Raw genomic sequence first — 26,133 nt, 5'->3', positions numbered from 1 at the left:
AACCAACACGGTTTCTATGTGACCTCTGACATTTCTCAGAAGTAGTAAAGACTGTGATTTTATGTACAGGTTGTGTGTCACGAAAGCCACAGAAGCAAAACAAGTTGTTCCAGAGCTGCCACATGACGACTTCTGCTGAGTGGTTTATGCAGAGGTAAGCTTGTGTTAGATTAGTGAAATGGTCAGTTATAATGTGCACATCACTGACAAGTAGGATAAGTCCTCTGCCGACCAGAAGCCTATGCAGACCAGCTCAAGACCAGCCCTTGCCTCATGCTCTGCTTATTTCCTGAATGATGCCACACATTAAATATTGTATGATTGTTCTGTTAAATGGGGGAAAGGGACACTCACGATATCTGCTACCTTCTGCTTCACTGGTCCTTAGGGAGGGGACATATTTCAATAATAGATAGAGTGAATGTCATGGTCCATCTGTACCTGTAAATACTAAATCAGAAGTAGTTCTCTGAAAGAGACAGCAGTTGGATTTCAGCATACGTGTCAAACAGCACAAAAAAAAAATCCTTGTGGTCGTTTATGGAAATCCGTTGTTTCCTTTCTCGCCCCATTGGGTTTGAGTCATGCTTGAGTGCTCTTGTTTGTCTTCTATTCCTTCTTTCCTGCATTCTTCAATTTCTGATTTGTTCATTTGCATAGTTCCCAGGTGATGTCATGCTTTTATCTTGGAGATGTAACATGAGTTCAGTCAAGCTGTAAAAATGTGCCTGATTTCTGAGTTTAGAGAGAGAGAGAGAGAGAAAGAAGAGATAAATTTGTTTAGTACCTCCATGGAGTGGACGACCAGAGAGGTGTGCTACAGCCTCTGCAGTGGGAGCAAGTGAAAGCACATAGGTAATTTTAATTCACTGTAAATTTATGTGCATAATGTCTCGGTACCTATGCACATCACATTCTTGCACTGAGCATAAAAGATGTGTTTTTTTCACCATTGTCATGGTACGATCTTTGGAAAAGTAGGAGTCCTGTTTTAAGTAGGGCAGTTAGAGTGTGATCACACTAGCGGGCAGTACCATTCAGGATACAGCTCTAGTTTAGTTGTGAACGTGGGAGACAGAAAACCAGTGGCAGAAAGCGTCACTTCTTTAGAGGTGGAAAGAACTTCGAGGACTAGACCTAAACTCTGCCAGTGCTACTGTGGTCCTGTATGCCCAAGATGGGGACAATGGACATCTCTAGCATACTGCTGTGTTTGTCTCTTATGGGATGGATAAGAATGGTAAGTGTGCTTTTTCTCATTTTCAAAAGGTTAAAATCCAGGACCCATTCTTGTCCTACATGCAAAATTTCCAGAGCTCATGTGGTGAGCTGTAGTGTACTGATGTACTGTAACAACCATTTTTAAAAAAAAAAAAACTAAAACAGCGTTTTTTTTTTTTTTTTTACATTTTTCTGCTTAAGAATAGAATTGTGTACCTGAATTCAGGTATGCAGTATCTGTGTGTTTTAATGTGTCTGTAAATGTGTCATCTTTACAGGTGAGCAGCACACATGCGGAGTGTTCGATCATACATCACCTGCAGAAACAAGAGAATGAGTGCATGCTAGAGATGAATAAACACAGAGGACAGCATCCTTCCTCATCCAATCAGACTGCAGGTAACTTCAGTGACAGCGTCATATTTAGAAATGGCTATCGTGCCTTTCATATTATAATTTGTATTATTCAAATTAATTTCAATATGGCTTTGTGTGGCTTTATTGTAGTTAACACAAAGGGATTCACAAAGACCTGCATTTTCACAAAAAATACTCTGACCTGTTTCCCCATAGGACGTCTCTCAGTACAGAGCACAAATTTGACACATTTCATTCCATTACACACTTCTTGTTTCTCTAAATGGCAAAAGTGTGTTCAAAGCATCATGTAACTTTCACATGGTCTGAGAGTGGGGAAAGAAACAGCCTCAGATGGAAATTGCACATGACATTTAAAAGCAAACACAAAACGTTGCACTTTTCATTCTTTTGGTCATGTGAATACTGATGATCTGATCACATACACTCCATCACTCTCTATGTAAATATTTAATATGCATTCAATGGGTTTATGTATTCAAATCTATTATGCATGATTAGTGGCATTGATAAGAACTACTTTACCATTAAAAGTAATTGGTTTTATAAAATATAAAAAAAATATATAACTACATGTGTTGCAACTACAATGCAACTATTGTGAAAAACGAACCTACTTCTTTTTTTATATATGATATCAGCTATAAGAAATATGAAAAACATAAAGGGTCTTCATAAATGAAAAAAAAAAGATATTGTAATAGGTAAACCTGTGCCTCTTCTGTACGCATTATCAGTTGACCATCAGCTTCACTGGAGTGCAAATATTGTGTCTTTCTCTCTCTCTATCCCCCTCTTATACACATACACACACACACAATTGTAGGACTCTCTCTCTCTGGGCTTATGTGTGTGAGCGCGTTTGTGTGTGTGTGTGTGTGTGTGTGTGTGTGTGTGTGTGTGTGTGTGTGCGTTTGCGTGCGTTTGTGTGTGTGTGTCCTTATCCTCATGCATGTCCAGGCTGTGCAATAGAGTGGGACGGAGTTAGCTGCTGGCCGTGGGCTCTTGTCGGGGAGACCGTCTCCGTCTCCTGCCCCCTCCCTCTGCAGCACCACAATCTCCCACACGGTAAAAACCGACATGCCAATCAGATAACTCATCTCCACCTGCATTGTCCCTCTCAGCCAGAAGTCGGAGAGAAACCCTGCAGGCTTAATCAGTCACTTCCTAGTATATCAGAGCGACACAATTAGAATTAATTTCGCGCCGGACGTGCATATTCCGTGTCAGCAGGGTATTGTGGAAATAATACGTAATACGCGTTCCGTGTTAAATTGGATGACTTTTGCCAAGACATAAAAATAGGTCATTTTGTTCTGTATGAACTGGTTCTATATGAACTGGTTTTGCTTGTAAAAAAAATGGCTACCGTGTTTCTGCTCTAGTCCTCATCTGGAGGAACTGCACCAGTCAGGGCTGGAGCAGGCCCAGTGTGTCCTACTACAGAGCCTGCTTTCACGACGAGAGCAGCATCGAAGAGGACGACACAGCAGACCAGGTATCAGGGAGGAATTAGTGGCACCCATAATCTAAAAGCAACAACAACAACAACAGCAACATTTTTTTTTTACACTGAAAGGGGAACCTCCCTAACCACCAACAGCCACAACCACAAAGTACTTCACATATTATGTCTTCTGTTAAACTGAATTCTACAGATTCCACTACAACCATATTCAATTTAATATGGCATGTCATGGTGATATTGGGTCTTCTGCACAATGCAATTATACATACAAATGTACTACTTTCAGACACCCTCACACTGGTAAAAGTATCCCAATTAAAGGGATGATAACTTGTAACACCAAATCAGTTATTTATCTAATCACTTGCCCGTAATGGAAGGCATATATCGTAAAAACCATCAGGGAATTAAAAACACATTGCTGAACATCGTAGTATAATCCGGTGTAAGAATGTAAACTATCCAGTGGCAGCACATTTCTTAGAGGAATGACACCCAATAGCTTACCTTAGATATATAGGAATAGTGAAAGTTTCCCTGTCCAGACGGGGTGGTAATCTAGATAAACTACTATCCCAAAGAGAAAACTTTTATATTCACTATCTCAAGACCCTCCTCTGGGTCTAAATGTGAATTTTGAATTAAAATGTTTGGTTACACTTTACTTGACAGTATGGACATAAGAGTGACATGACACTGTCATGAATGTGTCATAAACAAGTCATAAACGTTTATGACATACCGCTGCTGTTATTAAGTGACATTCAGTTTTTGTCATAGGGCAATTCCATGGAAAATTACATTTTTTGTAACATCCATAACGCTAATAAAATGTGATGGTATGGTATGATGTGAATGATTACATGAAATTTGAGCATTTGCTATTTTTGGCTGAAGAATGTACATGAGAAAAAATGCACACAAAAATTATATTATCATTCACATCATACAAATGCCAAGGCATTTCACTGGCGTTATGGATGTGACAAAAAGTCCATTTTCCGTGGAATTGCCCCATAACAAGTTAGGGTTAGGTTTAAGCTTAGGGTTAGGGTTAGGGTAAGGATTAGGGTTAGAGGTTAGGTTAGGATTAGGATTAGGGTTCATGTGTCATGACAGTGTCATGTCACTCTTATGTCGATATACTGTCAAGTAAAGTATTACCAAATGTTTTCTTTGAAGTGCAATTAAAATTATGTTTTTTATTGTCACGTTTACAGGTCTTCATCTCCTATGTTAGATCGCCAACTACAGTATAGGTGGACCATATTGCACTTTCCATGACGACCCCTAGAGGTCCGATATTTCAAGTAGCATCTATATGGAACTCCTTTAGATCAATTGAATATAGGACACTGGTCACCTTTGCACTTCAATGTTGGTGTAATGATAGGGTTATTTGTTCATGTCAAGATCTCTGCTAGTTTGGCTTTTACATTTTTGGTATTGTTTAGCTTCCTGTGATGTCTCTAACACTAAATGAAGATGTTAATATTTTGTCAGAACATATATTATGTTTATATATAACTTATTCTACATTGATGAACTAATAATAATTGAAAAACTGTTTTAATGTCTAAGTCAATGTTGTAAGGTAATTGTGTGCATTGTATCTATGTATCCCAGAAAAGTGAGTCAAATCAAGATCATCTCTGATAATGTACTACAGGTGTATTAGACCAATCACATGCTTGGTGGTCACCATATTAGGTGTGTTCTTCCACTGGTTGTTTGTAAGACTTGAGAAAGGCCACAGGCCGAAACGTTGTTTGCATTAAACTACTGGCATGTGAGCTGCGAGAGTGTGCGTTCTCCCTCTGTTCATCATGTATGCCATATCATACCATAGGCCTACCATACCGTACCTCAAGCTACAGTGTATGTCATATAAAGAATGTTATTCCATATGATCTCTTTTATCCTGTCCTGCACACAGCAGGAGTACTTTGCCCTGGTGAAGCTGATGTACTCTGTTGGATATGGAGTGTCTTTGGGCTCGCTGTGTGTGGCTGTGCTCATCTTCCTCACCTTCAGGTGATAATCATGAATTTTAACTAAAGGCATTGCCACTGGACCCACACGGACTCAGTGTTTTTGAAGTTATGAACTATGGAATATACAAGCAAAGTTAAAATAAATTTGGGTTTTGACATGCTAGATGCCTCATCTACCGTACTTGAAGTGTTTTTGGGCTATAATAACCCAAGATGACACATAAAAAAAATATATGTTGTTGCTTTAACAGGAGACTCCTGTGCACTCGCACCTACATCCACCTGAACCTGTTCTCCACCTTCATCCTGCGTGGAGTGGCTGTGTTTGTGAAGGATGCAGTTCTGTTTGAGGACAAGACACTGGACCACTGTACTGTCTCCACGGTAACGGTTTTTGTTGTCACATCCATAAACATCACTCAAGGACCTTTAAGAAAATTTCCCAGAGATTGCTCGTAAACATTTGTATCCATAAAGCACCTTGTCAGTGCACTCATATATTTTCTGTCTGCTCCATGTTCAGGAGAAATTACATTATGTCCAAGCCCCACAACCGATTAATGAGCCATATATTAGGAATGGAATACTATAGGAAAGGCAGTGAATATGGAAAATGGTGCATTGGTGCATTAAGTCTTCCCCACCTATCAGGTGGGGTGCAAGGTGGCGGTGACATTCTTCCAGTACTGTGTCCTGGCCAACTTCTTCTGGCTGCTTGTGGAAGGCTTGTTTCTACAGACCCTCCTGATCTTCTCTTTTGCCAACAAGAGAACATTCTTCTGGTGGTATACCTTCATAGGATGGGGTAAGATCTGAAAACGTCTTCTGTTGATCTGCAGACTTTTATTTTGTCATGCAAGCTAGCTTACCAACTTGTTCCTGGCAGTAGCAGAATATGCAGTTCATCATGTAAGTTGTTTCGGACAAAATAATTTGCTAAGAAATATAAACATAAACATAATTACCTTGAGCAGTAATGTTACTTCATTCAAATCTGTGTTTGTGTTGCCAAACCTTTTGGTGCTACTCTTGTTGCAGGAACGCCCTCAGTAACAATTGTGATTTGGACCTTGCTTCAAAGTCAGTACAACAATTTGGGGTGAGACATATTCAGTCATACTGTATCACACTGCCATGTACAAGAAGTTACATCTCTTCACATACTAAATGACTGACAAAATGATCTTCCTTGTGATGTTTGTCTGAAACCACTCAGGTGCTGGGATGATTTGGACAGCGCCCTCTGGTGGATCATTAAAACACCCATCCTGATATCTGTGTTTGTAAGCGTGACCAAAATGCCATAAAAACATGGCAAAAATATCTCAGTGGCCATACAAAAATGAGTCTTTCTTCAATTTTTTTTCCCTTGTCACACCTCAGGTGAACTTCATAGTGTTTGTGAACATCAGTAGGATCATAGTGATGAAGACCAAGACACCTGACTCTTCTGGGGGAGACAAGCCGCTCTGCAGGTGAGACCTTCAGTCAGTCAGCATTCAACCCAAAAAAAAATCAAACTGGTTTAGAACAGGTGAAGACAAAATGGACTTGCTACTTTTATGATCACAGTGCAGTCCTTATTTCTATGATCAGGGGATCTCAGACAAACTGGATTGAGGATAAAACAAATTCAGTGCCTCTGTCTTAAGACCTCTGTGTCCCCTCATCTTCTGTGTCCTTTCTAACCGGTGGCGGTTATCTGCCCCCTGCAGGCGACTCGCAAAATCGACGCTGCTGCTGATCCCGTTGTTTGGTGTGCACTACATCGTGTTCGCCCTTTTTCCCGAGCATGTGGGGATAAAGGCTCGGCTTCTCTTTGAACTTGTTCTTGGCTCTTTCCAGGTAAGATATCATGGGTGTTATTTTTGCTGCTAAACCATAGTTAGTGGAGACATGCATGTGAGTTTTACTTTGTTATTGATTAAGTGGTCCTTGGCCTGAAAAAGTTTGAGAACCACTGCCCTAGACAAGACAGCTTGCCTTCACAGATAAAAGAAGTAACTACTTTGCACATATTTCTTAACAGGGCTTCATTGTGGCACTGTTATACTGCTTCCTGAATGCTGAGGTAACCAGTGTTATTTCCTTGTACATTCTATCAGATCAGTGCGACCATTGTGGTGGCTTTTGCTTTGTCTTCTTGTGATACGAGGATCACTGCTTCACTGTGCAGGTACAAAATGAAATAAGAAAGGCGGTCAGCAGGTGTCGGACACAGACTGAGGGCAACAACTTCAACATGGTGGTGACTCAAGACTTCACAGCCTGAGCCAGAGATGTCATGTGGTGATGCACATCTCAAGTACAACCATAAGTAGTTTAGCAAAAACACTTGTTGGACAGGGTCTGGTTCAGGGTCATCATGTTTGAAGCTGAAAATACTTAAAATAACTTAAAATGTATTTGACTGTTATTGATGTTCAAAGCGCAACTCTATTTATTGGTAAGTGTCTTTACACCAGTGTAGTTGTTATGACGGCCGCGCAAGCAAAGCACACACACACACACTACACACTCATACTCATGCACATGCACACACACAGGCACCCACACACTCACACGCACGCACGCACACACACAGGCATGCACATACTCACACGCATGCCCACACACACCCACACACATGGACACATGCACACATACAGTACACACACACATTAACACATGCACACACACATAATAACACATGCAGGCAAGCAGGCACGCACACACACACACACAGATAAACACACACACCCCATTACCCCCCGCCACACACACACACACACACACACACACACACACACACAGAAGCACACATATACACAAAAACACACACTATGCACACACTCATTTTACAAACACGAAAGTAGGGGATGGAGTAGGAAATGGAGACAAATTGACAAGCATGATTTATTTTTGCAGAGAGAAATGTGCAGGAATGGGTGGCGGTCATATTTTTTTACCACTCTGCGGTACATCTAGTTGATCCAGCAGTCACGCGTAAATAATGCCTCTTTTTTCAGTGGACGTGTGGCGATGTTAAAACAACAATGTATAAGCTGCCATTTGGATAGAAAAAGGAATAGATGTTAAAGATTTTTTTTAACTATTTCCAGTGTCATTTGTATGTCTCTTAGAACTGTACAATTGTACACAGTAGGCACTGTTTGTTTGTATTATATAGTAATATTGTAATTTCGAAATACTGATTTTTCTATGTTTCTAGTGTGAAAATCTACCGAATAAGTTGACAGTCATATTAAAATTTGCAGTGGTCTAATTTTGAATATGACCATCAACTCATTCAAATGTCGCTCAGCAACCGTAGGATGACATCAGAAAAATGTACAGTGATCTCTTAATCTTTTCGAGAGCTGTATGTGTGTGTGTGTGTATGTGTGTGTGTGTGTGTGTGTATATATATGTGTGTGTGTGTCTGTATAGAGCTGTATGTCAGGGAAATTATTTTACTGTATACTATGCTGTACGCAAGAGTAATCCGATGAGACAAATCTCGATCTTACAGCAGGTAGCAGGTTTTTCCAGGTTTCAAAGGATTCAGATAAATGTGCTAGATCCTCACCTCACGCCTTTGGACCTCACCTTACCTCCTTGTCTTCTTCCTTCCTGAAAGTACAACCCCGTTTCCAAAAACGCTTGAGACGCTATGTAAAATGTAAACAAGGCCAAAATATTATGGTTTGCAAGTACTGTAAACCTTATATTTATTTGAAAATAATGCACACATCATACAGTATCTGTTGCTGAAAAAAACATTTTTGTTTGGAGAATATTATGCTCTTGAATATCTTAATATCTTAATATCTTGAATTTGATGTCAGTCACACGTTTTAAAAAAGTTAGGACAGGGGCATGTTGACCACTGCGTCACCTCTTATTTTAACCTGAGGCTATACAATGATTTTCTCTGCAGAGGTCTATTTTTAATGCAGAGCCATCTGAGGACCCAAAGATCACAGAGAAGAGTATTTTAATGACATTATGCACTATAGATATGATGAAATCTCCAAACTCTTTTGCAATATCACATTGTGGATCATTATTCTTATATTATTGCATTATTTGTCCCCAAACAGCTTTACGCAGAGTGATGACTACCTCTGCATTTTTACTTTAGAGAATCATGGCATCAGTAAAGCTAATTAGTTCCTCCTCGTTTTCTTTAGCAATGCACAACTTTCCTAGCTTGTTATTGCCCTGTCCCAACTTTTTTGAGATGTGTTGCTGGCATCAATTTCAATATGAGCATGTCTTTTTTCATGAACTAGTCAAATTTGTCACTTTCAACATTTTCCAGAGCTTCTTTACTTTCACTTTTTGTGAAACAGGGTTGTATAAATAAATATTTGAACTTGAAAAAAATGTGTGTGTATGTGTGTGTGTGGTTATGATTCTCCCTCGTCAATGTGCAGGGTGTGGGTCTCTTTATTGCTTTCTTCATTGTGTATACTCTGGGGAGGCTAGTGCTGTCCATTGTTAATGTCCCTCCCCTCCAGTCACAGTGTCAACGCGAGCGGTTAAGTTATATAAGTCCACAGGCCCTCGCCAGGCGTGCTTATCCTGTGATTAGATAGGTGCATTGGTAATAGCATTATGGATTAGAATAGACTTATGTAATCATTTTTACCCAGAGTGTTCACACTTCTCTTGGTCCATGCACATACTATCGCTTGCTGTAAAGGTATTCTGTGTCCTCTATTGTAATCGATAAAGTACAATAACTAAAATCCTAGATTCAATAATCAATACTATAAATGGCTTAAATGGCTGTATTTGTAATGTGGAACACACTGAGTTCAGTTAGAGGACAAAGTCTCCTGGTAAACATTTGGCTGGTTCTTCTTACCTTCAGGTAAAAATTAGATGAATCCTCTTCACCAGGGGGTTCAATTTCTCCCTCTGTTCTCCCTCTTTGGATTTACCTAGCCAGAGTCAACTCAAAGAAAAAATCTTAGTCTGGTTGAATATGTAGAGGGCCAAACCTGGGCTTTAATACTGTGGTTTTCTTCATCTGAGCACACCTGACAAACACCTTTGTCAGCACAGGAGTAGTTCACAATGCATTTACCTGCTCTAATGTCACTATAGTGTCATTAAGTTGCTACTGTTGGCTGCATTTGGAAACTTGGTTATTTTTGAATGTATTATACTGTACAAAAGACAATTCCACAAAGGATCAAACAAAATGTTTTTCAGTCCATACGAGTCCAGTGCCTATCTTTGACCTCTCAAGTCAACCAATGATCCAATGTCACAGACAGAATCTTAGGCTTCAAAACTTATGGCCATTTTCCTCTTCCAATATCATACATAAATGCCTCAGCTGTTTTGAGGAACTGCTAATATTCTTCCCCAGAGATCAGGTAAATTACATTAAATAAATATAACATCATGAACAAATTATCTACCTTTGTGGGGGTTAATCCGATATGTGATTGAAACGTAATGCCAGCTCAGTTCACGCCAGTTCAGTTCAGTTGAGTTCAGCTTGCGTGAGCAACAAACAGAGGTTCAGATTTCAATAGTTTTACTCCGTTGTTACACTGGGGGTTTTCACAGAAACAAAACAAAGATCTTATTGCACAGCAGGTCCACCCACGACCACCACAAACTGACGAGGGGTAAGGGTGGATTTGGGTGGGGTGGGGTGGAGGTGGGAGAGGGGTGGTTGGGGGTGGTTGGGGCTACACGGAGCTCTCATCCGTCTGCACGTCCTCGAGCTGAGTGTGTTTCCGCTTCTCCAGGATGCGGTTGAGCTCCTCGGTGAAGGAGTGGTAGAGGGGTGAGGTGGTCTCGCCTTCCGCCTGGCCCAGCAGCACATAGCTGTTCCCGTTCATCTTCCGCAGCACGCTGGGCAGCGTGGCCGACAGCCCGTTGGCGAACTCCGACGCGGGCAGTGGTGGCGGCATGGGGAGAGGCGGGGCCGGGGGTGGCGTCCGGTCCCTGTTGTTGCCGCTGCTGCCGCCGGGCGAACCCAGCTGGCCGCCTTCGCCGGGCACGATCTGCAGCAGGCTGCCGTCCTCGCCAGCGGCAGTCCCACGCCGCGACACCCTCCCGTTGCAGTGGCTGGAGATGGTCTTCAGCTCCAGGTGGGAGCTCCGCTTGCGCTCCGTCGCCGCCGCCACCGCTGCCGCCATCACGCCCTGCTGCGAGTACTTCCTGTTGGGGCTGCCGGCCCTTCCTCTGGCGCAGAAACTGACGTAGAGCAGCACCACGGTCAGCACCAGACACAGGCCGCCCAGCACGGCCACCAGAGACACGTACAGGGCCTCCATGTGCCTGTAGGCTTGCGACTCCGGCCCAGAGGGGAGAGGATCCAGCGGGGAGGACACGGGCTGGTCCGAGGGGCCGCCGGACGGAGGTGGAAGGCTACTGAGGAACTCCTCGGGCAGTTCTGTTGAATCTCCCGGGCCCGGCGAGGGCAGAACCGGGGCCTGGATCCTGACGGTGTACCGCCGCGCTGGCTGCCTGAGGCCGTTCTCCCGGGAGAAGCAGCGATATGAGCCGCTCTGTTTGGGTTGGGCACCGATGATGAGCAGGCCGTCCGTGCCGACTCGGTAACTGGAGCCCAGCCCGGGGCCTGGCAGGTCCCGGCCGTTTAGCGTCCACAGTGGGGTTGCCAGGTTGGAGAGGAGTTCACACTGAAGGAGCACGTCGTCCCCCGCCATCACAGATCTGACACGGTGCACTGTTGAACCTGGAAAACCACACAGGGAATGACACAGAACTTTAAATATTTTAAAGAGTACTGACACAATTACATTTAAATTGAACTGATATTCAATGGCCTCAATACTATATTCATACAGTACAAGGAATGATACTGAGAATGTACAATGGTATTTAGTATGCTACAATGAAATGAATTTAGCAACGTCTATGAACATTTATTTCACTGAATAAGACTAATGGATCTGCTGAATGAAAAGATCTTTTCTGAGAAGAGTTTTTAGATAAACACATGAAACAGGAAGTAATTAAAATAAGACTAGAGAACAGTGGCAGCTTACTACTGTTAATCAGTGGAAATAATTGGTCCAAATCCCATAGATGTTCAAGTGTACTTGAGTGTACTTGAGAGGGCAGCCGTGGCCTACTGGTTAGCACTTCAGACCTGTAACCGGAGGCAGCTCACTGCGCCGGGATTAGTGTGTGCTTCACCTCACTGTGTGTACACTGTGTGCAGTGTGTGTTTCACTAATTCACGGATTGGGATAAATGCAGAGACCAAATTTCCCTCACGGGATCAAAAGAGTATATATACTTATACTTACTTATATAGTGTACTTATGTGTAGTACTTAAGTGTAGCTCAAGTGTACTTAAGAACATCCTCACAGAAGCACACACAGTAACATGTAAACAATAACAATGGGTCTAAGGGCTGAGCTACACCAGGCGCGTAACTGAAGCGTTCCGTTCGCGACGCGTAAAATCCATTTTAGATGAATGGTCTATTTTTTTCGAACGTACGCCCCACTGTCACGTCTGGTGTAGCTACTTCCATTGATTATAATGGAAGCGAATTGTTGCAGCAGACGCAACGCGAACGGAACGCTTCAGTTACGCGCCTGGTGTAGCTCATACCTAAGCCCATATGAAGAGTTTGGTTCCAAAATGCTATATCCACCATTTAATGAATTTTTCATAAATTTGTATCTTTACTGAATCAAAACAACACAACTGCAATTTGATTGATATTACCTGAAATGCACAATTAAATAGCCTGGGTTTTTAATGTTTTTAAAAACTCTTCATATGTACAGTATGTTAACTTCAAAATGCAAGGTGTGGTACATAACATCTAAGGGCACAATACAAAGTAGGGGCAGATAGTTTACATGAATATCTGCCCACTTCAGTATGCGTACTCACCATCACCTGTGATGCTGGGACAACCCCTATTTCCCATTTCAATATCTTGAATAAGACTGGACCTGCAGAGAGCAAAAAACATAACTTCAGCAGTGCAAAGTTGCAAAATATAAGGGCAGAAAATTGTAAATGTATGTAAAAGTTGTTGAGTAGAGTTGCTTGCGAGAAATTACAGTAAATGAGACTTCTGTACCTGTCTGTGTGCAGAGAAACATCAGCACATGTCGTGCCATCCCATCCACAGAATGGGTCCCGGGCAAACACACAGTCGTAACATGAGGTGTATTTCTGGCAGGTGGCCAAAGGCACCTGCACCAGGCCAGACTGAGAGCTCAGGTACATACTCCTCTGTCAGAGAGGGAGTGAGAGAGGGAGAGAGAGAGAGAAGGGGAGAGAGAGGGAGGGAGGGAAAGAGAGAGAGAGATGGAAACAGGTAGGTAGAGGCAGGGATAGAGGAGAGAGAGAAAGAGAGCGAGAGAAACAGACAATTTGAAGCTGTTTCATAGTTAATTCTAAGTTCTAAAACGGATAGTTACGGTCCTTGATTATGATTGGCTGAATCACGTTCGATGCCGTTGTAAAATCCAGCACAAACATACACCTTGACTGCATTTTGTCCTATATTATTACGCTACCATAACTTGATACAAAAGTTAAAGTAGCTGCGTCTCAATGTTGCTCCACAGTTGGCAACCATTCTGATAGAGGAAATATATTTCTTGGCGGAAGAATGATTATCTATGAAATACATTGTTACATTTCTCGTTGCTGTGCCTTTATGCCTTTATTATTATTATTATTATTATTATGAAATCTTGCCAGATATATGTAGTAACCGTTTTAGAAAAGCAATAAGCCACTCCAGTCTGTAGGTTACACTGATCTTAGAACAAAGGGGGTTTTAGGCACTCCATTAGCGCATTGTGCCTAACAACGCCCCTTAGCTGATCTAACATCAGCGTAACCTACGGCCTCTCGGGTCTTATTGCTTAATTCTACTTAAAACAAAACATATGTTATAGACACTTTTCCTTAACTCTGCCTATTTTGCTAGTGTTAGACATAGGCAGATGAACAGTAACTATAGTAATAGTGTGTTTGGAGTGACTTCTTGTTACCTGCGCTTGAGATATCACCATGCTGTAGATCTGCTGCGGCTCACTGAACAGCTGAAGCTCCTCGATAATGTGGACATGATCTCCAACCTCTACTGCCCTGTGGAGCCAGCCCTCATCTGAACACACACACACACACCACACACACACCACACACACACACACACACACACACACACACACACACACTACTTAAAACAAACTAGAATTTCAAGTGATCTCTTAGACCATGAAGTATCCGTTCTGAAACAGGATGCTAGTTACTTACATTTACCACAATTTCAGACAAAAGAATGATCAAAGCATTGCTCCAGTGTAATAAAAAAACCCATCAAGACCAATCAGACCAAGCTCACCTGTGCAAATGAAGAGCATATTATAGACAACCCCATCCACAGCAGCCACGGGAAGCACGGAGATCTTGCTGTAGTTGATGCTCTTTTTGAACACCAGAGGGCGCCCTCGGAGTGGCAGCACTGGGGAGGCCATGAGAGGGTGCCGGCGCACGAAGGTGAGAACGTTGTCGGGGAGGTCACGTGATGAATTAATGAGTAGAGCCCGGTGCTGGTTGGTTATACACTAGAGGAAAGAGAAGGACGGGGTCACTGGTACCAATTAATGAAGAGACGGCTGGATAATGGAGACAATATTCATACACCCTCTCTCACACACACTGTCTGTCACACACACACACACACACACACACATACATGTATGCATGCACACACACACACACACGCACACACACACACACGCGCACACACACACACACACACGCACACACACACACACACACACACACACACACACACATGCATGCATCCCAAGCTAGGCATATACACCAATCACTTATGCACACACATACTGAAATATAAACACACATTCTGTATTCTTAAATCTCACCGAACCAGGCCTTGGTTCTGGAACCTTCCCTATGAACTCTCTCCATTTTGAGTCCTGGTTCTCCATGAAGGGTCCATCAAAGGCCTTCTGGATGTCAGCGATGGAGTACAGGCACACAGCTGACACCTTCACATTTTTCCTTTAAAAAAAGAGACAACAGACAAGCTTATTTAAGGTAGGGCAGGAGTAATTCTGAATGAGCTCTAAGGAACAGTTATCAGTATAAGCACTGCGTGTTATTAACTAATTTCTATCACAGAGTAGGCTGTGATATATTGATATATGGAATAAAGTTTGAGGACAGTTAATGGAACAGCCAATCTAGTTATTCATTGGTGTATTTCTATGGTGACAGTTAGAGCTACGCCTCCTCGAGAACCAGCGAGAAGCAGCTTGTGTGGAATCCCCTCTTTTCTATCTGGTGTTTCTCTACAGCACATGACACACTTACAGCGGGGCTACACCGGGTGCTCAACTGAAGCGCTCCGTTCTCGGAGCGTACCCTGCAACAATAAGCCTCCACTATAATCAATGGAACTGGCTTCACCAGCTGCAAGAGTACTGCACACATTCGAAAAAAAAAAAAAAAATGACCGGTCTTCTAAAACTGTTTTTATGCACCACGAACGGAACACTTCAATTGGGCACCCGGTGTAGTGCCGCTGTTAGAACTCTAACTGCGGTCCTATGAGGACTGTCACATGACGTGACTGTGCCGATATCACATGGGACTTTCTGATAATGAGGACGCCATCGTCTTCCTGTGGCAAAAAATATGCTCGCAGCGGGTGGCTAATAGTCAAACAAAAAGCAGAGAATGGGAGCAAATTAACATTTAACGGTGTTATCTTTTCATGCAGCTTTTGCTTAATGATACAATGACCGATTCACCCCTTCTGGGGCTGTGCACACATAGGCGCCAGTCCTGTCCAGCAATAAAACTAAAAGAGAGAGAGAGAAAGAGAGAGAAAGAGACAGAGATACAGAGAGCGATAGAAAGGTGGGGAGGGAGAGACACAGATAGAGAGAAGCAGAGTGAGAGAGACAGAGAGAGGAGGTGTAAAGTGGTGGGGGGGATAGAGAAAGAGAAATGGAGAGAGAGAGGCGTAAGGTGGTGGGGGGGAGAGAGAAAGAGAGATGGAGAGAGAGAGAGAGGGAGGTGTAAGGTGGTGGGGAGAGAGAAAGAGAGATGGAGAGAGAGAGAGAGGGAGGTGTAAGGTGGTGGGGAGAGAGAAAGAGAGATGGAGAGAGAGAGGCGTAAGGTGGTGGGGGGGAGAGAGAAAGAGAGATGGAGAGAGAGAGAGAGGGAGGTGTAAGGTGGTGGGGAGAGAGAAAGAGAGATGGAGAGAGAGAGAGAGGGAGGTGTAAAGTGGTGGGGGGGAGTGAGAGAGAGAGAGAGAGGTGTAAAGTGGTGGTGGGGAGAGAGAAAGAGAGAGAAATAGAGAGGCGTAAGGTGGTGGGGGGGAGAGAGAAAGAGAGATGGAGAGAGAGAGGGAGGTGTAAAGTGGTGGGGGGGAGTGAGAGAGAGAGAGAGAGGTGTAAAGTGGTGGGGGGGAGAGAGAAAGAGAGATGGAGAGAGAGAGAGAGAGGTGTAAAGTGGTGGGGGGGAGTGAGAGAGAGAGGGAGAGAGAGAGATGTAAGGTGGTGGGGGAGAAGAGAAAGAAAGAGGGATGAGAGAGAGATAGCAAGAGAGAGGTGTAAGGTGGTGGGGGAGAGAAAGAGAGAGAGAAAGATGGATGGAGAGAGAGAGACAGAGACAGACAGAGGTCTAAGGTGGCCGGGGGAGAGAGAGAGAGGTGTAAGGTGCTGGGGGGAGAGAGAGAGAGGTATAAGGTGCTGGGGGGAGAGAGAGAGAAAAAGAGGGATGGAGAGAGAGAAACAGAGAGAGAGGTGTAAGGTGGTGGAGGGAGATAGAGAGAGAGGTGTAAGGTGGTGGGGGGGGGAGAGAGAGAGAGAGAAAGAGGGATGGAGAGAGAAATAGCAGGAGAGGGGGACAAAAGGTGAAAGAAACAAAAAGCCTGAGAGAGCCAGAGAGAGACCCAAACAGGGAGACAGGGAGGGGAACATTCAGAGACATTTTCTCTCGGCGTGATCTTTAGTCACTAAAACCAATGACTGATGCAGCATGACTCTGCATATTAGTATTCCCTCCTCTCTTTCTTTCCCTTTCTTTTTCACTCTTTCTCTCTCTCTCTCCTTCCTCCCTGCCTCTTTCCATCCTCCTCTCTTCCACAGGCCGTCTGGCATTATGCTACGTTTCAATTCAAATCCATTTCCTTCTTCGCTCTTGTGCTTTATCTCTCTTATCTTTCTCTATCTCACACTTTTATTTTCCGTGTATTTCATGCTCTGATATAAAAAGGACACACAAGCACACACACAGACACAGACACAGACAGACACAGACACAGACACACACAGACACAGACACACACACACACACACACACACACACACACACACACACACACGCACACACATCTTCAGAATAATTCACACAATCTGTGATACTCATTACCATGCTCTCTAAAAATAAACTGATCCCAAAGTCATCTGTTTGCTTCACCAAAAAAATCCATCTTCAATTGAACTCGCTTCTTGTCAGTAACCATCCCACTAATGAACCTCAAGCTGAGCTTCTCCTCATCACAGGACAGTCATATGTCTGTGGGTTACCTCCCTCTCCTGTCGCGTCATGTCACGGGAGCGCAGGGTAATCTCCCAACACCCCGGAGCCTTGAGTCTCATGAGAGCTCCCATTCAGCCTCAAACACTTTCCTCAGACAATACTTTCAGTTTTAAAAATCTACTTTAGATGGCTCTCTGATGAGTAATCCTACAGACACTAATAATAATTGGGGTCTTTGTATACTCAAAATATCAATGAGCTTTGAACTTTTATGAATGAACATAAAAGGTGCAGTCAGGGATTTTAATGCGATTTCAAGCCCATACATTGTTTTGTCACATTCAGCAATCATCTTCTCAGGATCGCTAGCTACCCATTCCGTGATTACACTGTAAACAAATCCGGTCTCTGTAAGCAGCCCAGGCTCCGAAAACTGGAAGCAAACAAAGTGGGGGCAGACTGCTCAAAAACAAAAATTAAACCCTGCGTGGAATTTCTCTGTGAATACTGAAGGTAGGGGTGAGCTACCTCTTTGGTGTGTTTGGTTTGGTCCTTGATTAAAATATAATGTATGTTTTTTTGCACAAAAGCTAATGAATGTAAACATAAACATAAAAAACACAAAAACACATGCTGCGAAATCCCTGACTGTTGCTTTAACATGTCCTTTAGTAATTGTATATCTCATTTCTGCATTTGAATTCACACTAGTGAGTCACTTTATAGTTCTTATAAGAACAAATAAAAAAATTATTCCTACATAAACAAACTGTACTTACAGTACAAATATCCAGTACTTAAATACAGCACAATAAATACAATCTGCAGTGACATCCACACTCTATTGTTCTTCAACGCTACGGTGTTCTCACCACTCCAGTCCAAACACGGCGTAGAAGACGCTGTCCTGCACGCGGGCGCCCTCCAGCAGGGCAGCGCTACGCAGCACGTTGAGCTGCAGCTCATAGTCCGGGATGGAGCACAGCAGCCGGGCCTTCAGGAAGGACGTCCAGCGCCGCTGCAGCGTCCGCTGGCCACCGATGTCCCCCTGTCAGAGGGAGAGAGAGTATAAGTATAAGTATAAGTATATATACTTTTTTGATCCCGTGAGGGAAATTTGGTCTCTGCATTTAACCCAATCGGTGAATTAGTAAAACACAAACAGCACCCAGTGAACACACAGTGAGGTGAAGCACACACTAATCCCGGCGCAGTGAGCTGCCTGCTACAACGGCGGCGCTCGGGGAGCAGTGAGGGGTTAGATGCCTTGCTCAAGGGCACTTCAGCCGCAGCCCACTGGTCGGGGCTCGAACCGGCAACCCTCCGGTTACAAGTCCAGAGTGCTAACCAGTGGGCCAGTGGGTCTGTGTGTGTGAATGTGTATGTGTGTCTTTGTACAGTATGTGTTTATATCTTCAATGCAGAGCATAATCCATCCATCCATGAAAAAGCAGAGATCTGCACTGCAGATGATCGAGCATCAAAACACACACTCACTAACTATAAACAAAGGACATTCAGTATTATGAGTTTTCTGTGTGTGCGTGTGTGTGAGGGAGAGACGAGTTGGGATAAATTGACTGCTTTTCTTATTCTGTCAGCACAGCGCTGGCTGTGATTGGTCTGGCCCTGGCTGGGACTATTTTGGCAGATTCCCCCTAATTACATTTTACCATGCCGACACCAGACACACACACACACTGCTGCGTGGGAATATAGCACTTTAATATCTCTTCTGGAACACAGCGCTACAAATCCTTTTGCTCATCTCTGCCTCAGTCTGCCTCACAGACCTCCACCAGCAAATTAATATAGTTTCTCTGTTTTATCAAACCTGTGTTTCCCTCTACTGTGATAAACTATGCAAACTACAAAATTGCACCAACTGTTACACTGAGGATTATGCATCTCATAGACCTTTCATCTTCATTCAAAATAGATTCAGCGTACACCATATTTTATGCAGGCCCCTAAGGAAGGCCGACTTGGAGGAAGACTGACGTTGCCTGAAACATGTCGATCTGACGGGCAGGTATTACCTGCCTATTTAGGCACCAATGACGAATGAATTTCCCAAAACTCCTAACTCGTCTTAAACCCCTCGGCCACGTCAGCAGCGGTGGAGATAAGCTAATACGGACCCCGAGCCAGCTAATCCAATTACAAGCCCCCCATTCTTTCGCACTCTGTAAATATCCCTCCCCATTAAACGGCGCTGGCTCCTGAAGGTTAATCCCCCCTACCGTGAATTAAGCATCCACAGCGAACGGGCGAGTGGGCAGGCGCCACCACATAGGGAGAGAGAGGAGGGGCATCATGGCCGACCTCCAGAGAGAGAGAGAAAGAGAGACAGAGAGAGGGAGAGAGAGAGAGGGAGAGAGACAGAGAGCTGGATGTCTCTCTGCGTGGATGGGAGACAAGACGCTGCGGGACAGAGATGGGAGAAGCGAGAGAGGGAGAGAGGGAGAGAGGGAGAGAGGGAGAGAGGGAGAGCGCAACAGACATCAAAGTTAGAAAGAAGCAGAAAGGTGAAAAGGCAGAGAAACAGAGCTGAGCGAGAAAGAGGGGGAGAACGGGGAAAGAAAGAAGGAAATAGCAACACTGAAATGGATAGACAGACAGACTCAAGGAGACGAGAAAAGAATAGCAGGGACAGAAAATAGACAGGGTGCCCCAGACATCTACACGGCCAGCTAACTAAACAGGGGCCTGAGGCAACCGCACAGCATGGATGGCTGTGGGTACCAGGGCTGTCAGCTCACATTCCCATGAAGCAGGCCAGGGACAGGGGGACAGGGAGCCTTCACACCCTGGGGGGGCTGAGAGGGACATGGGCAGGGGGGGAGGGGAGAGAGGGCTGGGGGAGAGGGAGAGGGAGAAGAGGAGCAGGGGGCAGAGAGAGAGCTGATGGCTGAGAAGCACTCTGCAGTTTAAACACACAGGGCTGAGTGGCTTTGAGTGTGAGTGAGTGTGTGTGTGTTTGTGTGTGTGTGTGTGTGTGTGTGTGTGGGGGGGGGGGGGGGGGGGTAGTGTGTGTACGGATGTTACAGACAAGAAAATCCAGATGGCTTTCTAGCTCAGTAAAGGAGTTTATTATACTCTAGGAGAGGGGTAGTGAGAAAGAGAGTCACAGAAATAGAGAGAGTGAGAGAGAGAGAGAGAGAGAGAGAGAGAGAGAGAGAGAGAGAGAGAGAGAGACTGTTTTTGTCTTTTATGTGTACGGGTGTCAGACAGAAGGAGACAGAGAGATAGTCTGTGTTTGTTTCTATCTGTGTGCATGAGAGTCAGAAAGAGAGACAGAGAGAGACAGACAGTGAGAGAGAGTGAATGCATATTTATGCATGTTTGCCTGTGGCGTGTGCAGAAGCCCCCAAGTTAACAAGGTGCCCTCTAACCGTCTCTGGCACATGCAAATCCCGTGTTCGTAGCCTCGTCTCTAGGGGGATGTGCGGCATGCTCTTATGACACGCGTCCGGTCAACCTCTCCACCTGCTTCTGTTTTTCGGGCTTCTGCTTTGCCCACCTCAACACCCTTCCACTAGAACAAGTTTCCAGTAACCCTGTTCCTTAGTCCGCTCCCCACATCTCCTCCCTGACTGCAGAATGTTCTAAAGCTCAATCACTACTGATCTGCCATGAGTCCAGCCCACATCCACTATCAGCAGCTACTACTCTCTGTGTTTATATTTTCACAAATGGAGCTGCTTTGTTATAGACCCAAGAAAAATATCTGACAAGTGTCTGACAACAAAGACACACACACATGCACAAACGCACAGACACAGACACAGACACACACACACACAGACACACACACACACACACACACACACATACAAACACACAGGCACACACACACACACACACACACACACACACATTTCCCCACTCAAAGGCTCCTCCCAGTTCCCATCTCCAGCCCCAGCTGAGCGACACTGTGCTCATAGACAGAGAGTGAGGGACTTGACCTGGATCCCGCCGAAGCTGAATTGTTAATGGTGTGGAAAACGGTGAGTGTGAAATAATGGAGATTAATAATGAACCAGGGGTGCCAAAATGACAGAGACGAGAGGCAATGAGGGGGGTAACATTAACACAAGTGTGTGTTGATAAAAAAAAAAAAACGTGGAGTGCAGAGATTTAGGGGAATTGGCAAGAGTGGTTTGGCAGGGGCAGGAGGGATGCTGAGAGAAATGAGATGAGATGAGATGAGATGAGATGGATGAGGAGAATATGGAGGAAAGTAAGATAGATGGAGAGAAAAAAGCTATGAGGGAGAAAGGAAGGTATTGAGACTGGGGAAACTAGTAATATAGGAGAGAGAGAAAAGTAAGAGAGAACAATGAAAAACTGAGAGAGGAGTGGAGAAGGATGGATAGAAGCCAAGTAGAAGACAGAGAGTGAGAGGGAAGGAGGGATGAACAGCAAGGAGGGGGACTGAGAGAGAGAGAGGGAGTGAAACTACTGTCTAGGCATGAGGGGTGGGCTCTATTCTGCCTGGCAACAGTGGCATCAGTACCCACCAACACCCCACGTCCAACCCCCAACCCCCCATCCACACAACACTGAGCCGCTGAACCCAGCACAATAAGGAGGTCAGTCTGAGGTTCAATAATTCAGACAGGGGGGAAGAGGAAGATGAGGAAGACTGTCTTCACACCTCCAGAGGAAGAGTGCGCGCCGGTGTCATCCCGTATTCCCACACGGGCCCGACATGGGCACATGTCTCCTGGGCACAAGGGTCGTCTACTGTACCTGCCTGCCATCCCACTGACTAGACTTTACTGTAGTGCTGACCGGTGCAGGTTCACTTTGCTGCTGTTTTTCGGCAGAGGCAAGGTAGCGGTGGTGCCAATGCCAAGGTCATTAGAAAAAAGCTTCATGAAAACATTAGGGAAATTACTGCCCAGGAGGGTTACAATTATTGAATATAGCTATAAATATAGCCATAAAATTGGGCTACAAATATAGCCATAAAATGATTGACTATCTGAACTTTATTCAAAACAGTATAGCTTAGTGTGCAGTTTACGCTTAATTATCATCATTATTGTTGTTGCCGTTATTATTATTAGCTATTATTTACGAACAAAAGGGACAAACTTGGCTTAGTGTGCAGGGAGAGACATGTGCTTCTTGTGCAGTATCGTCAAAAAGCTGTCTTCAGGGCTAAGAACTTGTCCGGCGTGACACTAAAATAAGTCAAATGGCACTAGATCTAGATGAATAGAAAATTGAATGAGTGCTTCTCCTTACCCTGCATACTCGTGCCACTCTGGCCACCCTTCTCTGGCTGGAATACGCCGTCTGCTCCTGGTTCTTCTCTGTGAAGAAGAAGTAGATCTTATCGTCGTCCCCGATGGAGCTGTTAACGCTCTCTCTCAGCAGGGCTGAGTCCACAAAGTCAGCCTCTGGAACAGAGAGAATGGAGAGATGTGTATGTGAGTTTCAATCCACTCACGTACATTAGCAATACTTTAGTAATGACTATACATCCACCCCTCACTACATCAGGTCTGACTAAACACAAATAAGCGTCAAGCGACTTACATTTCCATAAAATTTATCACTTTAACTAAAGCAACTCAGAAGTGAGACACAATGCAAATGCAAACAGCCTTAACAAGAGAGTGACAGGCACTGCCACTTCCTTGTTTTGCCTACCCATGAGCCATCTGGTTGGAGCCTCTTCTGCCCTCAGTACAGGAAATGGAAAGTTGCGTCGGACATCAGGTGTGCTCCGGAACTCGTACTGAGAGGCAGAGAACATATCGCCATCTGATCATGTGCAGAAAGAAAGCAGACGATTTTAGGCAAAAGGTGTTGGATTACATATCACAGGGTACTCAAGAAATAGCTTAGAATTATGAGTGAGTGAGTGAATGACCTTGAATAACCTTGCTCAGATCTATGAAATCGTGCCCTAGTTTTTGTATTGTAAGGATCTATTCTCCTATCGCAGTTTCAACAGTGTTGAGATTGATCACCACTGGAGTAAATTGTGACACTCCTTTAATGAACAATGAAACTCATGATAACACAGAGACTTTATAGATCCCGCCAGTAACCAATAACATAGATACAGCTTGGACTGGCACAGCTTACCCACAAGGAGGCCTGTGTAGCCTTTCGCTGGGTCATAGGGACACCTGTCTCGGCCATCCTCGATGCGCGACAGGCGGAACTGTTCCACATCCTATCAGAGGAGAGTGCACAGAGAGAGAGAGAGAGCCAGATGAAAAGGACAAGAATAAGTTAGATGATCCTGATGGCAGCCTTGACTCTTGATACAGGGCTGTTGAAGCATGTGTGCATTACACTTGACTTGACATTCTGGGCTATAAAAGTCTTCTCTGTACATTCAAAAGGAGAATGCGAAGATACAAATATATTATACATAGTATCCGTAATTAATGTATATAATAACAACATTCAATATAAATCTAAAGGTAAGGTAATACTTAATTAAAGGTCTTACAATGTAGGTGTGTGTGCAGGAGTGTACATAATAACAACATTCAATGTAAATCTAAAGCTAAGGTAATACTTAATTAAAGCTCTTACAAGGTATGCACAGAGTGGCCTGAAGGCATGCGTTCCACAGGTGTACAGGTGAGTCTCGTTTAGCCTCTGCAGGAAGCGGACGTGATTGTAGCACTCCGTCTGTAAGACAAAAGGAGATCGAGACAGATGTGAGTGACCTCAAAGGAACAGGCCCTAAAGAGTTACAGGTTTATTAAGCCAGGCTGCCAGTCAGACAGCTACACTCTTAAATGGGAAGAGGGACCATTTTTCATCCCAATGCCTTGAGGTTCTTACAGGACGTAAAAAAAAAGTGAGGCCTAAAACCAGGCTATAAATACCCAGAGAAAACCCTCACAGTCGTCCACTGACAATTTGTGAGGTGCTGTTATGCCTCCACGGATGGGAACACAAGGTGTATATAAACAGAAACTGCAGCCATAGCCATCAGGCACCTACGTTACAATAACATAGTCCAAAGCAAAAAACGATGGCAAGGAGAAGAGAGACACACAGAGGAAGACGAAACTCATGTAGGCGTCTTCAGTTTCCCCGGTTTGACGTGTTTGTACTCAAGTTTTCCCTTTGACAAGTTTGCTCATGACTTGTTTACAGTGGGGTTTGTTGACAGAGAATGTATTTCTGCCTCCCCCCTTCACTGCATGTCCGTGGCTAAACACTGGTTTCTGTCACTTGTCTGTTTGATGGGTGTGTTTTCCCACATTTTAAAGGCCTCTGACTAGATTCTCAGGCTCTGCAGGAGTCTTCCTGGTGCGATGGAGACAGACGGATGGACAGAAGTCCTCCCTCACCTGATTGTCTCGGCCTTTGTTCAGGCACTGCCTCTTCTGCTCAGCCGATGCTGGCCACTTGATCTATAAAACAAAAGGTCACATCAGCCAATGCTTAAACAAACACATAAATCATATACGGAGTGATTAGCAATCAAAATTCACAAACGTGCAGAAAATATGCATGTCAGAGTGTGTGGTACATGGGGATAACAATCAGGTTAGAGGACAACAGGGTTTTATAGACCCTTTTCAACAATAAAAACAAAACTTCCTCTGCATTAAGATAACATATGGAATGTTAAAACGGAAGCCTTGTGGGGCCAACTATGATGCTGATAATGGAACTCTCTTGAAAAGGTCACTAAATGGAGGAATACCTGTTTGTGTTATAAGTTACATGGATGTCAGACAGACAACATTTTCAGATTTTTCTAGTAAGGCGGCATTTTCCAAACTAATAATAACACATCCCAAAATAATCCGAGCCTGGCGTCTACCACGGCTGTGTACTCACTGAGTGGTTGGCCCTGGGGGAGGAGATGTTGGCGATGTCCAGGGCGTAGATGGCCTCTCTGGCTCCGGCGTACAGCACCCCAGCCTCCTCCTCCAGCAGCAGGGCACTGTAATCCAGCGCAGACCCACGGAAACGATTGCAGCCCAGCAGTCCTGCAAGACCAGAACAGACGCACCTAAAACATGCAGCACAGCCTACGAGATGCACACACAGTACATACGCTAGTACATGACAGCATGTGTTACAATAAGCCCTTGCCAGACATTTTGTCAATGTGAGCTCAAAACATGTTGGGTCTTTAGTGTAACTTGTCAGATGTTTATAGTATTTTATAAATATATGTATTCATATATTTGTTGTTTATATATTTGTTTATCCATACATTTATAAATATAGCGATACACAGCTATGTAGTACTGTGTGTATATTTGCAACATGCCAGCAATATTAACATATTCGCATCTCTCATATTCTCATCTCTCTCACATACTCTTCTCTGTGGTCTGATAGTCAGCCTGATCGCATCCGTCCGCTTGATCAGATAGAGGAGGGCGCTTTTGGATGCTGTGGCACCACTGCAACATCAAGGTCACTCACTACAACACACACGGGCACCGGGGGGAAACGTCTTTCCTCTCTGTACTCTACATCACATCACGGTGATGAAAGCCGGCCCGCCAAAACGCCAGCGCGGGTCAGTCAGGAAGCGTTACAT

At 44.2% G+C, this 26,133-nt stretch overlaps 2 protein-coding genes across 2 annotated transcripts in view; one reads left to right on the top strand and one right to left on the bottom strand.

Moving 5' to 3' along the window:
• Positions 1 to 1,177: 1,177 nt before the first annotated feature.
• ghrhr2 (growth hormone releasing hormone receptor 2) lies at positions 1,178 to 9,447 on the top strand. The gene is made up of 13 exons (XM_076298753.1): positions 1,178 to 1,240; positions 1,500 to 1,620; positions 2,560 to 2,667; positions 2,985 to 3,097; positions 5,007 to 5,101; positions 5,313 to 5,445; positions 5,713 to 5,866; positions 6,100 to 6,160; positions 6,278 to 6,344; positions 6,445 to 6,536; positions 6,777 to 6,906; positions 7,091 to 7,132; positions 7,238 to 9,447. The coding sequence occupies exons 1-13, from the start codon at positions 1,178 to 1,180 to the stop codon at positions 7,331 to 7,333; spliced, it is 1,275 nt and encodes a 424-aa protein (XP_076154868.1). The 3' UTR covers positions 7,334 to 9,447.
• Positions 9,448 to 10,048: 601 nt separating this feature from the next.
• sema4gb (sema domain, immunoglobulin domain (Ig), transmembrane domain (TM) and short cytoplasmic domain, (semaphorin) 4Gb) overlaps positions 10,049 to 26,133 on the bottom strand; it is a 31,742-nt gene continuing 15,657 nt past the window's right edge. Inside the window, exons 3-15 of the mRNA XM_076298938.1 lie at positions 25,419 to 25,570; positions 24,923 to 24,985; positions 24,153 to 24,251; positions 23,694 to 23,784; positions 23,253 to 23,366; positions 22,845 to 22,999; positions 18,461 to 18,636; positions 14,960 to 15,098; positions 14,413 to 14,635; positions 14,060 to 14,175; positions 13,135 to 13,289; positions 12,942 to 13,003; positions 10,049 to 11,764 (exon numbers count right to left, since the gene is read on the bottom strand). Coding sequence (XP_076155053.1) covers positions 10,752 to 11,764; positions 12,942 to 13,003; positions 13,135 to 13,289; positions 14,060 to 14,175; positions 14,413 to 14,635; positions 14,960 to 15,098; positions 18,461 to 18,636; positions 22,845 to 22,999; positions 23,253 to 23,366; positions 23,694 to 23,784; positions 24,153 to 24,251; positions 24,923 to 24,985; positions 25,419 to 25,570 — 2,558 coding nt within the window. The 3' untranslated portion in view covers positions 10,049 to 10,751. The remainder of the gene's footprint in view (positions 11,765 to 12,941; positions 13,004 to 13,134; positions 13,290 to 14,059; positions 14,176 to 14,412; positions 14,636 to 14,959; positions 15,099 to 18,460; positions 18,637 to 22,844; positions 23,000 to 23,252; positions 23,367 to 23,693; positions 23,785 to 24,152; positions 24,252 to 24,922; positions 24,986 to 25,418; positions 25,571 to 26,133) is intronic.

Source organism: Alosa pseudoharengus, unplaced genomic scaffold, assembly GCF_046254945.1.
Source record: "Alosa pseudoharengus isolate Yale_2024_CS ecotype anadromous, Long Island Sound unplaced genomic scaffold, YU_APseudo_1.1 YU_APseudo_1.1_scf_21, whole genome shotgun sequence".
NCBI classification, from domain to species: domain Eukaryota; kingdom Metazoa; phylum Chordata; class Actinopteri; order Clupeiformes; family Clupeidae; genus Alosa; species Alosa pseudoharengus.
The sequence above is the reverse complement of the archived record's forward strand: the minus strand, read 5'-3'. Positions and strand labels throughout refer to the sequence as shown.

What these genes read in the sequence shown, in the direction of transcription:
- ghrhr2 (XM_076298753.1), top strand. Translation starts at nt 1,178, where the DNA reads ATGGGGACAATGGACATCTCTAGCATACTGCTGTGTTTGTCTCTTATG. An exon ending in GCACCACAATCTCCCACACG is followed by an intron (nt 2,668 to 2,984) that starts GTAAAAACCGAC and finishes TTTCTGCTCTAG; the next exon opens with TCCTCATCTGGAGGAACTGC. An exon ending in CCATCCTGATATCTGTGTTT is followed by an intron (nt 6,345 to 6,444) that starts GTAAGCGTGACC and finishes GTCACACCTCAG; the next exon opens with GTGAACTTCATAGTGTTTGT.